Source organism: Trachemys scripta, chromosome 2 (assembly GCF_013100865.1).
Source record: "Trachemys scripta elegans isolate TJP31775 chromosome 2, CAS_Tse_1.0, whole genome shotgun sequence".
NCBI classification, from domain to species: Eukaryota; Metazoa; Chordata; order Testudines; family Emydidae; genus Trachemys; species Trachemys scripta.
In genome coordinates this window covers 213,223,695-213,240,009 of record NC_048299.1, presented here as the reverse complement: position 1 = coordinate 213,240,009, position 16,315 = coordinate 213,223,695, and the positions used below count along the sequence as shown (strand labels likewise).

General features: G+C 39.4%; 1 protein-coding gene across 2 annotated transcripts in view; it reads right to left on the bottom strand.

Moving 5' to 3' along the window:
• Positions 1-16,315, bottom strand: part of SNTG1 (syntrophin gamma 1) — a 566,961-nt gene that overhangs the window by 34,098 nt on the left and 516,548 nt on the right. For both annotated transcript variants that reach the window (XM_034762903.1, XM_034762905.1), the window contains one exon: positions 14,717-14,809. In XM_034762903.1, coding sequence (XP_034618794.1) covers positions 14,717-14,809 — 93 coding nt within the window. The remainder of the gene's footprint in view (positions 1-14,716; positions 14,810-16,315) is intronic.

The following is a 16,315-nucleotide window of genomic DNA, read 5'->3' as shown; positions in this document are numbered from 1 at the left end:
TTGTGTGAAGTTCAGAAAAGGGGGTTCAGGAAGCATTTCTTTCAGGATGTGGTCCCTATAAGTATGGGTTGTAATTGTTTGATACCCCATATAAGTTCTACTGTGAGGTGGCAAGTGACCACTAGGAATGTGCTATGATATTTTTTTTCCTTATATTGAAGCAGGTTCTCCCGGCATATTGGGGTGGTCTTATTCATGAAGCAATCTACTTTTCTGGTGGCATATCCTTATATTCTTTGTAACAGTGTTGCCTATTATTGTTATAATTCACCCACCACTTTTCACTGGTTGTATATTTGTTTAATAGGTACACTATCAAAGCACCAAGGAAAGCTACAGCGTCCAGCCTCTGTGGTATTTTGGCATGGTTTCTCATAATCACACAAATAGAGGAAAGCTACATTCCTTTTCTCATTCTAATTCTAGAAGATATGTTCTTCAACAATGCTTAGAAAATGGTCTCAGTTATATCTGAGTCATATCGCGTTTTGTTACCTATGGCAGTCATTTCACATTCTTGGACTACAAAATGTGAGTTTCTGAGGAGGTATTACATTCTTCCAATGATACAGTTAAAACTAGTTTGTTCTGCCTGCAATATCAGAAAATAAGTAATCTGTCATGGTTTCATGACTATTAAGGCTTTTTTTTGAATCTAGAGAAATATGAATTCCCCAAAAAACTCAGAATAATCAGGTCTGTTTGTGTTTCATTTACTTAACATACTCCTAGCCAGATTATACAACATGAGTGTGTAAACTAATCAATAGCTCCTTCTCTGATGGTTTGATCCAGGCCAGGTCTCAGAAGTACTCTCTAATGATGCAAGGAAGCAAAAGCTGTGCTTCATCTGGCTGGGAGCTAGAGAGCATCAGAAAATTCTAAATTGTCTAGTAGTTTCCAGAAAGGACTAACTTTATATTCATTACTCCCTCTTCTCTATCACATTAGACTTTACAAGAATCCTGAGTTGTATCTGAAAAAAAATGTGCACTAACTGAGCCTGTAAAGTAGTATTTGCACATGTAAATCAGGTATAGCAATTGAATGTGCAAATGACTAATTAAGGAAGTAGCTACCTAAGCTAAGAATGCAAATACCAGTTTCCAGGGGTAAACAAATTTTTTGGAAATTAATCATAGGGGTACACAGTTCAGATTTTGGCCCTATATTATGAAGTGTTCTACTGTAGGTATATAAACTAAAATACACTCACAACAGCAATTGCAACACTCCCTTTCATTAATGCAACACATAATGACAATGGGCCTCATTTGGCCTCCAATTTTGTGCATGGAAACAATCAAAGGTGTATATGTCAGGATTTTACAATCATTAGACAACTAATTTCCAGACTGTGCCTACAAATGCTATAGAACAGGCTTATTATTTAAGGATGCAAAATTGGACACTATATTTTTAAATATTAGTCTCTATAAATCAGTTCTATTTTTTGTTTTATACAATATACCCTCAAAAGACTTAGCTGTACTTTTTAATCACATTTAGTCTCATTCAGTACTTTGAATTATTAAAGCATGCTTCTATACAGCTTTTGAAGACAAAATAAAATATAGAATTATTCTCAGTTGCAGTTAAGATTCCTTTTAAGTTAATGTTATTTGTCCACTTGGTACCATAAGTGGTACTGCTACCAACTTAAACCTAATCAGTGCTAGATATATCTGTCCTGTGGGTCCTTCCTGTCAAGGATAAAAGTAATTGGTAGCTTGGGCACCTGGGATGTGCATTAATTTGACAATACATTGCTTCTTCCCATATGAAATTGAGAGAGATTGCATTCCTGTCAAGTGACACTCTGTCCATATTGCTAGCAGTAGTCTGGAACTGACTAGGATCCAAATTTGGTTCCTACTCAATTTCACACTGCTACCAATCTCACAGGAATGCCTTACTGTAAAGAATTATGATCTGAGTTAATTTCCTTTGTCAACTGGTAGGGCTTTATAAGTACAATGGAGACTGAAGAACAAAGGGGGATAAAGGAACAGAGAGAAAAATCACTACTAATAAAATAACCAATCTTGGCAAACTAATATCCTATGCACTGTTAACAGACTACAGTCTATTTTCTTAGAGCTGAGTGATCAATTACAAGATCTTGCCTTTTGTTTATGTGCTGGACTACATGGCTACACCAACAGTGCCCAGTTCTTTGAACTAGAGTAGTAGCCACCACTATTCAACTTCAATGCTCTAGCCACATAATAAATTATCATTGTTACACAGAACTGATATTTTAAATTTTCCATCCGTGAACCCAGTGAAGTTTGGTATCTGTTTGGTATCTGTGCTGTTAGTAGGATTGGTGATAGGAGAACTTTAATACATACTGGATCAATTCATTTGGATATCCAGAGTGCACATTAAGTCAGTACAAATGAAAGAAATGATAGACTTCTTTTGTATGTGTCATCATAAGTTAAGGTTAACATAGACAGAGTTTATTATTTCAGGAACAATGAAGTCTTGTACTATGTGGCTAAGTATGTGGCACGAAAAACTTAAAAGTATTTGCTATGCTACTTATTACTCATAATGTATTCTCCTCTTTTGATGAAGTAATGTGTTTTTTAAAATAACAGATGACCGTCACAATGGGTTTTGTTCACATGCATCTAATGGGCCATTATGGATCCTTTTCTTACTTTATACAATGCTGCTGGAACAATTAGCAGCATTCACAATTTATTATCATTTTCTACAGGAATGAATTCTTCTTCTGACAAATGTATGTTTTCTATTGCTATTGGAAAGAGCAGTAAATGCTCTGGAGTACAAACAGCACTTTTGCACAGGAAGATATTGCATTATATACACAAAGTACAAATGCACACATGTATATGAGTAATTGTAAATGTGTATATGCACACATGTGTATGTGTATAACATTCTTTTGTGTGTGCATATAAACACACACAAATGGCGAGATACAATTCGATATATAATGCTCTGTATACACACCCACACACCCCATTTCCACCTGTTAGCAGTCCACCAGGTCTGCAGCAACAACATGGGAAGAGAGTGGCTAGAACTTAGTTCAATTGGGGAAAGGCCCTCTCGCTCCCATGTATACCAAGGATGCCAGCCAATACAATGTAGTTTTTTTTGCACAAGTGACTATGTTGGTGCAGTTTTGTATTTTTGGCAAGTTATCAAAGGGCAGTAGTAGATATAAAGAGGGGTGAGAATGGCCTATATGTTTCTCCGCCAGGGGCTGGTGGAAGGGTCTCAGCCCTATGCCAGAAGTTTGCCTATCTGGCAGCCCCAGGCCAACAGGATAGCTGGTAGCCAGCATCAAAGCTGTCCTCTAGAGTCCGGGGTAGTCAGATGAAATCAGTGACCTGCACAGCCATATAAACCCCATATTATAAAAAGGGCCAACACTGAATATATCCTGTTTGGCTAGTCAAGGGGCAGAAGTAGTTGATATGATGTAAAGACAGGTATTGATGTTCTGTGCCTATAGAAAACATGATGGATGGAGAACACAGTGAAGGATTTGAGCTTAGATTGTGAACTCTTCCACACAGGTGAAAAATGGGTGTAATGCAGTCCAGGTGGTAGTAAGAGGAGCAGATGAGGAAGATGGTGATTGAAATTTTTAGAGTAAATGACAGCTGAATGAGTCCAAGTTAAAACATGTGCTCTGTTTTTGATATCAGCATATGTACCTCAACAAGGAGGCAATGAAGAGAGAGTTTCCACCAAGGCTAACAGGCACTAGCAGACACAGAAACACCAGAAGAGCTGATATTGGTATGTAGAGATCTGAATGCCCAGAGAGGCAAAAACCAAAGGGAGTATGAAATGTGCTTAGGAAATATCAGTCTAGGCACCATGAATGAAAAGGTAAAGTGTTACTAGACACAGATTCATAGAATCATTGGACTAGAAGGGACCTCAAGAGGTCATCTAGTCCAGTCCCCTATACTTATGGCAGGACTAAGTATTATCTAGACCAACCCTGACAGGTGTTTGTCCAACCTGCTCTGAAAAATCTCCAATGATAGAGACTCCACAATCTTCCTAGGCAATTTATTTCAGTGCTTAATTACCCTGACAGTTAGGAAATTTTTCCTAATGTCCAACCTACACCTCCACTGCTGCAATTTAAGCCCATTGCTTCTTGTCCTGTCCTCAGAGGTTAAGAAAAACAATTTTTCTTCCTCCTCCTTCTAACAACATTTTACATACTTGAAAACTATTATTGTCTCCCCTCTCACTCTTCTCTTTTCCAGACTAAACACACATTTTTTTCAAATCTTCCCTCATAGGTCATGTTTTCTAGACCTTTAATCATTTTTGCCACTCTTCTCTGGATTCTCCAGACAAGTGTATTACCAATCAATGGATGATAGCCAATACATGGTTCCAAAAGGAAGAGTCATTTGGTCATCAGTGGTGCACACCGAAGCTAGATTGATGATATTGCTGAGGAAATTTCAGTAGTGTCAAGTTATGGACTGAAAACTGATACCTAGTGAGATGGTAGCACAAACTTCTCAACAAAGATTGTAAATAAAGCCTTGGACAAGGAGGGAAAGACACAAGATTAAAGTATGGGAAGTTAAGGGGAAATGCAGCACAGAAATTTGCTGAAGTAGTACAGGATAAGTACCAGGAAACAGACATGACATAAACGCATAGACTTGGGGATGTGAACAGTCAGGTGTAAGCTAGAGCGGCAATGACTCTGCTGTAACTTAAGTCAGGGCATGCACTGACTCCCAGATAGCCAAAGAGTATGAGCATAAAAGGTGGTTTACAATCACCTTTGCATCCCCACCCCCAAACTATGCTGAACATGGACTATATCCTGAGCTGTGGTCGATCTAAGGAGTCTAAGGATGAAGCTTTATGTCTTAAGAATATACTGCTCACCTTTATCATATTTAAACTTAGGAAAAGGCAAAGACACTTTACATTATTTTAAACATAATCCAAGCTGATGTACTGTAAAATTATATGTCAATAATATTGCATTGTTGAAAAGGTCTTCTGCTCTGTCTTGGAGATGGTGTTTTGGAGATTATGGGAAACATGTCAGGGAAACATGCACTGTGTAATTCATAGAGAATAGGGTCAGTGCATTAGTCACTTAAGAATGGAAAAAATCTATTTTGTTCCCTTTTGTAACATGGGTATGAAACGGAGGGGGGGGGAGTGGGAAGGGGGAGACGAGCTGAACTCTGAATCCATTCATTTCTGATGGGCCATGCTTGTCATTAGGAAAATAAATCTGAAAAAAGTTAAATATAAATTATAAGTGAAACCCATCTAAATATTTAAGAAATTTTGAAGTTAATCATTTATAAATAGGGTTGCCTGGCATCTGGTTTTTGAGTGGAATGCCTGGTCGAAAAGGGATCCTGGCGGCTCTGATCAGCACTGCTGACCATGCTGCTAAAGTCTGGTTGTAGCACAGCAGGGCTAAGGCAGGCTCCTTGCCTACGCTGGCTCTGTGTGGCTCCCAGAAGTGATCGCCATGTCTGGCTCTTAGCCAGGAGGCTCTGTGCGCTGCCCCAAGCGCCAGTGCCAACTCCGCAACTCTCATTGGCTAGGAACCATGGCCAGTGGGAGCTGCTGGGGTGACACCTGCGGGCTCAAACAGTACGCAGAGCCCCTGTCCCCTCCACCTAAGAGACGGACACGCTGGCTGCTTTTGGGAGTCGCCTGAGGTAAGCGCTGCCTGACCAGAGCCTCACCCCAAACCCCCTGGCCTAAGTCGGCACCCACTCCCGTACCCTAACTCCCTCCCAGAACCCTCACCCCAACCCCCAGATCCAGCCCTGAGCCCTCTCCCACACTCTGAGCCCCTTGGCCCCAGCCAGGAGCCCCTGCCTGCACCCCAAAGCCCTCATCCCCAGCCCCACCCCAGAACCCGCACCCCCAGCCAGAGCCCTCACCCCCTCCCGCATCCTAACCCCATGCCCCAGCCTGGTGAAAATGAATAAGGGTAAGGGAGAGCGAGCGACAGGAGGAGGGGGGATAGAGTGAGGAGAGGCAGGTCCCTGGGGAAGGGGCATGGAAAGGGGTGGGGCAAGGATGTTCAGTTTTATGTGATTAGAAAGTTGGTGACCCTATTCAGAAAGATCCACGGTGCCAAAATGAGCTACACTGAAAGTATATAGAAGTGTATCTAGATCATTTACTGTACATCAAAAACCCAAAATGTTCAGTTGGGATTACGTTCACTGAATGGAAAACAAAAGCAAATTTAACCTATAAACTCTTAGCATGTGGTTGTACAGTGCCCAGCACAATGAAGCCCTGATCTCAACTAGGCCCTCTATATGTAGCAGAAATACCAATTAATGACAATAACTAGCTGACATTAAAGAGATGCAGAACTTGATGTAACCTTTTGCAATTTTGCAGAACCAAGGGAAACCTTCCACACTCTGACAGCAGCAGCTGAGAAACTGAAACTGAAAGTAAAATGTTTGCCTTACACTCTTGAACTTTGATGTATGTCTGTCCACACCGCAATTAGACATTTGGGCTTAGGCTGCAACCTGAGTTCTGGGACCCTCCCACCTCCCAGGACCCAGCCCAAGTCTGAACATCTAAATGACAATTAAACAGCTCCTTAGTCCAAGCCCTGTGAGCCTGAGTCAGCTGGCACAGACCAGGTACGGGTTTTTAATTATTCACTAGACCTATCCTAAGAGGCTACAGAAAGGAAAAGGAGCCTTTAGGACTTCAGTGGTCCATCTAAATTAGATGCTTGAGACTAAGAAGGCCTGTAGCAAAAGTGGAGATGTTAACTGGCTGGTAATCTGACAGATGTTCCTGCACAGCCAAGAGGAAGGAGTCCTGCACAGGTCTTTTGAGTTCTGTTTAACTTCATTTTAATAGAAGAAAGAAAGAAAGAAAAAGAAGTTCAGTAACAGCATTCTGTGTGATATCATACATCTTAAATAATGTTAATGAAGTAGCTTAAATAAGCTTTCAAACTTTCCTCAAGGAAGGAGCGAATGACAGATATGCTGTGAGTACAGATATGAACCATCTGAATTAGCTTCACATATGCCAGTGGCACCATAAACATTTTTACACAATATGCATACTGACTATTTCAGTTGGCACTTCTTGTGAATTTGTCCACATAAACCACTAAGCAGGTGGCCTTTTCACCACTGCTATGTCATTACAGTGAACAAGTAAGCATGTGATAGAATTTAATCTTAATTAAACACTTGCTAAGATCATTAAGAAGCTATATATTGTAGGGTTCCATTACACTGTAAATCTTGAATGATAAAAAAAGAATGTCTCTTGCTCTTGAACTTTAGATCTAGAGACTGCTTTAGAAGAACAAATACTTCTTTGAGTTATAACTTTCCTATATCAAAGGGGCAAGAGAATTATATCCTTCCTTATTTATCTTTTAGGGCCATCAAAATGCTACTTGGTGGTTTACAAAACTGTTTGGGTAGTGTGACAAAGTTCCTCTTCTATCTTGGTGGGTCCTGCGCTTATTGGCGGATTTTCTTGCCTCAGAGATTCACCATTGGGTTGGGGGAACAGCCCAGAGAACTTCTCCTCTAGAAGGAGCCACAGTCCAGGTCAATTGGGAGGTCTGGGGGGATCCCGGGCCCGCCCTCTACTCCAGGTTCCAGCCCAGGGCCCTGTGGACTGCAGCTGTCTATAGTGCCTCCTGTAACAGCTGCATGACAGCTACAACTCCCTGGGCTACTTCCCCATGGCCTCCTCCAAACACCTTCCTTAGTCTCAACACAGGACCTTCCTCCTGGTGTCTGATAATGCTTGTGCCCCTCAGTCCTCCAGCAACACACCCTCTCAGCTCCTTGCACCTCTTACTCCCAGCTACTCACACTCATACCACAAACTGAAGTGAGCTCCTTTTTAAAACCCAGGTGCCCTGATTAGCCTGCTTTAATTGATTCTAGCAGCTTCTTCTTAATTGGCTCCAGGTGTCCTAATTAGCCTGTCTGCCTTAACTGGTTCTAGCAGGTTCCTGATCATTCTAGTGCAGCCCCTGCTCTGGTCACTCAGGGAACAGAAAACTACTCATCCAGTGACCAGTATATTTGTCCTCTACCAGACTCCTGTACCCCACTGGTCTGGGTCTGTCACAGTAGGTAATTGATATTTTTCTGTAGGTTAGAAGAATTTGATTTAACTAGTGAGTCTTAATGTCTGTTCATTCAAATCAACATAGCTTGTTTGTAGAACAACATAAACTGTCAAAAAGACAAACTGCTGTTGGCTCTGTTTTTCAGCTGTCAGCTAGGGAATGAATGAGAGAAAGTAGGAGAAATTTAAGAGACAGAAATGATATGATTTATATCAACACTGTTTGAATCACTTCACACTATGGATTTATTTTAAATAACACAATTTAAATAGGTTTCATATTTATGTAAGTTTTTGCACAGATTCAGAAAAATGTTTTCTAGATATTTTTATTGAAATATGACGTGATCAAGTTTAAATAGGGTTGATACAGATTAAAGTCTATATCACTGAGTTAGGGCTACAAATGAAACATTACTGCTCATTAAATGATACTAGACAATGTAGCAATCCATGGAGATTTTTTATGCTTTTTTGGCTTGGAAGTGTAAATTTACACAGAGACTTGCTTACACGTAAACACACATATAAGTATCGCTAGTGACTTTCTTCTTTGTCACATTTGTGAAATTTAGTCCATTATTTGGTCATCATACTGAATAAAATTTTGTTATTCTATAAAAAAAATCAAGTAATTAAACAAAGGGAAGTGTGATAATTGGAGATGCAGGTTGTAAGGAGACAAAAAAATTAAAATGCTGCTATCTTGTTTAAATAATTTAACTGTCAACACAACTGCATAAGTGTCCTCTAATGAACTGGAGAACTAGTCATCATACTGGTCCAGACTCTCAAACCCTTACTCACACTGATGTGAAGTTATTCCATGAATAGTCCCATTGATTTCAATAGGACTATTTGCTTGACTGACTACTCACCATTGTGAGTAAGGGGTGAATAATCTGGCTTGTTAATAGAATATCAGCATTTGAAGGGAACCTCAGGAGGTCATCTAGTCCAACCCCCTGTTCAAAGCAGAACCAATCCCCAGACAGATTTTTGCCCCAGATCCCTAAATAGCCCCCTCAAGGATTGAATTTACAACCCTGGGTTTAGCAGGCCAATGCTCAAACCACTGAGCTATCTCTCCCTTCCCTGTTGGATGTAATGGAAGGATTTCACAATTTCATGGTGACTGTGGGCTCTAAAGTATTTTTCACATTTTAAAGAGGCAGATTAGTAGGGCACAAATGAGGAGTTACAGGGTCCCTATGCACCAGAATATGAAGAGGACTTCCCAAGTGTGCTAAAAAGAAGATACCTGAGTAGAATGAAGGGAAAGGGACAACATGTGCTCTAAGAAACATTAATGTGCCTCAAATTAAAACCCAAACTTGCCATGAGAACTACTGTGTATTTGTACCAATAGATCATTAAATATGAAATCTGTAAGAGTTGACAAACTTGTTTAGAAATTGCTAATCAGACTCTTATAGAGCCAGGTTACTTCAAGAAAGATTATTGGGCATATTCATTAAGAGCAGAACAGTGAGCTAGTAAGGTGAAGTTGAAGTTCTGGGAGGAAAAAAAAACACCTTAAACTCAGGGCTGGGTCAGCAAACTTGTAGGAATATTGAAATTCAGCAACAATTATACCTAGAGATTTGGTTGTTTTATCTACACAAGTGTAACATACATTTTTGCCCCGCACAATGACTTTTTGGGGAGGTCTATCTACACCTTGTGCAACTCCGATTATATGATGGGCTTGTCATACTATATGAAGATAGGGCAGAATTTGGCCCTTTTTTCTGCAGCTAAGGTTTGACTTCACATAATTCTTGATTCTTACCAGACATACATTATTAAGTTTTCTATGTAGATCCCACACTAATTTCCTAATCTGTACACTGTGTCATCAGCCATCAGTGATCTTGTTTTCTGAGCTTGCTAATAAATATATACAATTTTTTTTTCTGTTGGCTGTTTCTCATCAGTTTTTATTACATATTATTTATATATGTAGCACCAACAGCGTGGGATTAGTTATGAAATTTTACCATTGGCAAAGTTGCAAATGGATAGGAAATTCATAAGCAAAGATATGCATTGAAATTCACCAGTTATTTATTTATATATCTATCTATCTGTGGTCCTGAAGCATAATACAAATCTTCATGCAAGAAGAAAATCAGTCATCTCAAATGGACTATTAGACTAGATGGATGTCCCATTCAGCCACACATACTAGCCAATATGCATTTAAAAGCCAGGCCAACTTCTGAGGTTCTTGTTCTAATACTCAAGTTTAAGTGTTGCTTTTTTTAAAAAAAACTCATTTCCCACTCAGGCAAACTCCCACTGACTTAAATGGATGTTGTATGATTAGGGTCTGAGTAAAAATGGAATAAGGAACTCTGAATTTGTTTCCTGTTATTAATCTTTTGGAGAAAACATCATAGCACCTTTAACTTTCTAGCTGGAGAATTATCGGATATAGGCAAAAGGGACCTCAGTTTAAGACCTGCCTTGATAAGCAAACATGAAATTGGTACTAAAATATGCTCAGCATAGACACTGAAGAAAATGCATTTTATAATAGTATCAATGGCCCTCCTAGCATGAAAATGTCCTATAGAATCCTGGAGCTGCAACAGCTTAATAAGGCCCTATCAGAAAGAAGTCAGTAGTGGAACTGAGAAATTCTCAGTGGTCGCAAACCACAGAAGTTTGGGAAAGATTTTCTTTGGGGTTTCAGTTAATTGGAGTGTGATGTGTTTCAAATTTAGGGAGCTGTATTTCATTTTGGGGCACTCAGTTCAAATTTCCGACTGCTTTTTATTGGTTCCAAGAATTATGTTTCAGAACACAACAATAGTCCTATTGATTCTGCAGTGGAAACCACAAGGGATTAGTAGAAACCAAAGAAGATCAGATGAAATATTCTAGTGGAAAGTGCTGGAATTTTAACTAGGGGAGCTGAAGCAGGCTGTCCCTTGGAGCCCTTCTGGGTTCTGATGCTGCAAACGAAGGAGGGATGGAGGCAGCCATCTCTTCTGAAGATGTGGCAGGTAGAAGAGTGGGCTATCCAGGTACCCACCCTTGAAATACTCTGAAAGAGGGAGAAGGATTGGCAGCTGCCCCTAAAGACAGTAGAAGTGGGCTCAGTACAGTGCTAAAATGATGAAATGTAATGGCCTATGATATACAGGTCAGACTAGATGTTTTAATGGTCCCTTCTGGCCCTAAAGTCTATGAACATATGAAAGGGGTTTGCATGCCAAACCACATCCAAGAAGATGAAATACTCTGGGAGGGAGAGGGGGAATGAAAATGAAAATGACAAAGGGATGTGAGCCTGGGGCTGCTTGGTGAAAACAGAATCAAATGACTTGTATATACATGTTGGTGGAAGCAAAACTGGGTCAAGCATATGCCAACAGGTGCATATATATAGGTACATATCTGCATTTTTGGCTAGCAGTGAAACTCCCAAATGAACTCAAGTGCCTGTGATAGGTTCTCTTGTGAAAGGTTCTCATAACTCGTGTCTGACATTGAATTTAATTTCTTTTTGAAATAATCTTTTAATTAAAAATGAACAAAAGTCAAGTATTGTTTAAATTCTTAATATCCTTGTGCCAAAATAAAATAAAAATATATTGAAAAAAGTATTTTTCCTCACTGCAGTGTTCATTAATGAACATGTCTAGTGGCAGTTGGAGCAGTACAAGGAATTTTGTAAAAATCCTAATTTAAAAAAATTACAATTTACATTTTTATAGGACAGGGTTTTTTTTAATTTAGTTTCATTCACATTGCTGTCCTGAATACTAATCTCTGCTTTGCATTGTTTCTATCTGCATCCTTCCTGCCTAGCCAAAGCTCATTTGAACCCTCCAGCAAAATGAATTTTATTACTAGGCAGAGATATAATAGTTTAATTAAATCATCTTTGCAAAATTATCCTGAAAAATTATAAACACTGGCTCAAAACTCAGTCACCTGCTCTCACCATAATAATTAAAAGCTGAGCAGGCACTCAACTCATGAAATTTAGCTTCTCTTCAGCCTGGGAAATGTCTGTGAATAGATTGTGATTATTCATTATTCAAATTCACTTGACACATTTTTAATGAGATTCAACGCCATCTTTAATCCTATGGATATATTGGGAACAGTTCCCTTGGTGTATCTGAGCTTGTATCAGCTAGCTGGAGATGAGTCACACAAGCTACATGATATTCTTTGTGTTCTCTGATTGGATGAACATCTCTCTTATCAGGTGGAAGTTCTGGAACTCTAAATCTCTCAATAACTTAGGGAGAAGGCGCAGATAAATAGAATTATGGAATTTCAGAAATCTCACTCTCTCATCCACTCAGGCCTTTCTCAAGGGATTCTTCCTAGAATAATTTGGCTCCTGTAAAATGAATTTTCTGGGTGCAGAGGTTACAGCCAATATTTTCTCACTACATTCACGTAAAGACATTTTCTATATATTTGCAGTTCTAGTTGTGAAGGGTACTGTCAGATTATTGTCTAACTCATTTAACTGCCTAGGTCACATGCCAGGGCATGGAAAATTTCTTAGGATACTGGTCTCCTTCTGGTGTTAAGCAGTGTTTCATCCAGACCCAATACACCAAGAGCACTACATTTACTAGTTGGCAATTTTCTGTCATTCTCCCCCAGCCATTGTTACAAAATGTGTGTGTGTCTGTTCATAGTTGTAGCAGCAAAGGTAGTGACACCCTGTCTTTTGGCTGCACCTAGCAATCTTATATGTTTTATGGTCCAGATATCGGCTTGGGCCCTAGCACTGCAGCTTTGGGACTGCATAAGCTGAAGATCTCTGAATAATAGCAGGGCTAGCAAGTGAACCTGCAGCCATATACATCCCAGCTTCAGTCAAGGTTAGAAAATCAAGCAGGTTGTGTGGCAGTTCCACCTGCCAACATCTGTCCAGGTCTACTGGCCCTTTTTCTGGGCTTATTCTTTCCACCATCTGGCTCAGGCGCACTGACAACTGCCACGCAGAGATAAGCAAATCAGTTCACCTTGGCCACACTTATAGAGAGCAGGAAGAGCCTTTCCATCACCTTCCTGCTTTGGGCCCTCACTCTTCCTTTGCTACTTCTGCCCTCATTCCCAGCCACTATGTGAGGAGTTAACCCTTTGCCTAGTGACTCTTACTTCCTAGTCTGTGCTTTCCTTTCTTCCTTTGCATGTGGCCCGATGGCGGGGGTGGGGTTGGGAGGGACACAGGTTCACATATAATTTACAAGTATCAGGGGGTAGCCGTGTTAGTCTGTATCTACAAAAACAACAAAGAGTCTGGTGGCACCTTAAAGACTAACAGATTTATTTGGGCATAAGCTTTCGTGAGTAAAAACCTCACTTCTTCCCCACCAAACTGTATCCCCACATTCCTGTCAAAACACTGGTCAAAGAGGAAATGGTAAAGACAACAGAATGCTGTGGCTATTGTTGCAGGACCACTCTTTGCCTCATCCAGACTCTCCTTATTGTTGCTAGGGCTATTGTTTTGGAGCTCATTACTCCCCTCTGATTCTCTCTCTGCTCCCCTCACCTACCTCCTCCCCTCACACTCCCAAACCCACAAAGCAATTACGAACAAAATGTACAAATGCTCATACAAAGCACGTTTAAAACTCATTATCTCTGAGTCTTAACATTTTTTTGTGAGGATCCATGTGAGCAAAACTCAACTGGTTTAATGTGCATGGAAAGTGAACACAAAAGTACATTCATTCCTTAATTCAAGCAAACAGTCAAGGAAAGATACTCCTAGTATTTTGTGCATCTCTATGAGAACTTGATCCAAAGTGCACTGAAGTCAGTCCAAAGACTCCGACTGACTTCAATGGGCTTTGGATCAGGCCAATAATAATCATAATGTGAAAATTGATGATAATGTAACAGCTTGTCTGTCAAAACAAATTAATCGCCTCAGGTGACTGAGTGAGTAGATTTTTTTTAAGGCTGCGTGGGAATATTACAAGGCATACAGACAGTAGCTGAATCCAATGGCTGCTGTCTGCGCCTTTCTAGGTGGCTGATGTAACTGTGTTATCCTGATGGGAAAGCCAGAAGAGGTACACTTTGATCAAGACATTTGAGAGATGACTTTTTGCATTATAAAATTACAAACACTACACATGTAAATATGAAATAATAAATATTTGAAATTGCAATAATAATCATACTTTCTACTAGTGCAATGGGAGATGGGGAATGATGGGTTCTCTTTGAGGAATTCCTGTGCCACTATAGATTCCTACGGATGATTTCTCTTTAAAATTTGATGGAAACCAGGCAACACCAGGAGAATGACATCAACCTGAATCCATTCGGGCTCTCCTGTTAAATTATAGTATGAGGATTTGACACTTGACCAGGGTTGACACTGGCTTCTCTGTAACAACTGCATTACAGATTGCAACATCCCATATCATTCAGAAACAACCCCCCAGGATTACAATAAAGTATAAGGGATTTGACATATGATGGCCTACCAAAATACTAAAAGAACACATTTCAAGGATGGCTTAACTCTCCATCTCAAAACATAATACTTGGAAGAAGAATATTAATACCATATTGGATGCAGGTCTCAGACCTTTACCTTTGTGGCAGCATCAAAACATACAAAGCCCATGCCAAAGTCAATGGTAAGCCCCATAAGATGACTCTCCAAAACACAGGCATATGTCTTGCACTGCAAAAATCAGAAAACACAGTTACTATACTAAGTAGCACTGCACTTGTCTGTTAGCTCCAGTAAGTTCTCTTTGTTTGCTCCAATGCACACATCTCAAAATTATTGTCAGAGAAAGGATTGTGTATATGTATTAGGTCAATTTCATCCCTGATGTAGTTCAAATTAGTGGATTTACACCAGAAAGGAAATTGTGCCAATACAATAGAAAGAGCCTTTCATTTCATTTAAAAAAAAAAAAAACACAACAACCATAATTCAACAGTAATTGTAATGGATTACTGTAGCAAATGATAAAAAGAAAGTCTCGTTTTATAGCTAGATTTTTTAAATGATTTTAGAAGATAAAACAGAGTACCATCACTATACCTTCTTATATCCAGATTTAGAATAAATAACTGTGTTTGCAAAGAAATTCTGTTTGAGATACTGTTTGCTTTTTTGTTATCTGCTCAACCTCAGTGGTACAATATGGTGAAAAATAATTTATGCAATCAAAAGAGAACTTTCAGTGTCGACTAACAGACAATATGTAGCTCTAACCATAAGCTTCTATGGGAAAACCTTGACATTTTAAATGGCATTCATTCTTCGGTTTCTTTTTTTAAGAACATGACATTTTGATATACGACATAAGAAATCAATTAGTGACATTTTCTTGATCAAACTGAGCTCTCTACTTCAAAGCATGCTTCAGGTTCGTAATGGCAAGCTTGCATTGTTCAACACAAATTCTGATTTTCCTTGTCAAAGATATTTAATTATGTCAAAATCTAATGCACCAAAGTGCTTTAAAAGACCATGTTTCACACAGCTGCATCACAAGGGAAATGTTTATGGGAATTTTACTTTTCAGATTAAAGTCAGAGACAATTAAATTCCCCAATATCTTTGAGCTGAAAACCCTAAGCAAGAGCACAGATTGCAGGATTTTTAATTTTCATCCAGTTCATGGATGTTAATACAATCTGCACACTGTGTCACAGGACTGAATATTAATTATTAATATTGACATAAATTGGTTATTGTTGTATTGTCTTTATGAAGATACTTATTTCTATGGAACTGTGACTATCAATGAATAATAAATAAAGAGCATTTATTAACATTTATCTTTATCAAGAAACAACCCACCAAAAACACTATCTTATTTTTCTCATGGTGCTGGATTCAGAGCTACCCCAGGTGTGGACACCATAGGTGAGTTCCTGGCCCCAGTGAAGTTAATTGGAACATCTTCTAAGACTTTTGTCCCAAAATGTAAAAGCAGGGGAGTTGTGGTGTTCAGAGCTTCCAAAAGCAAGGCCATGTTTAGTTAGTGCCTGAATATGGATTTAAGGGTTTACTTTGAGAAACCCTGGTTTGGAAATGTTGACCTTATAGTCTCCTTAAATACAGAAACTTAGGATAGAATTTTCAAAAGTGATCAGTGTTGGCCTAACTCTGAAGACAATGGGAGTTTTATCATTTACTTCAGTAGGAACAGAGTTAGGCTGACGCTGAGTG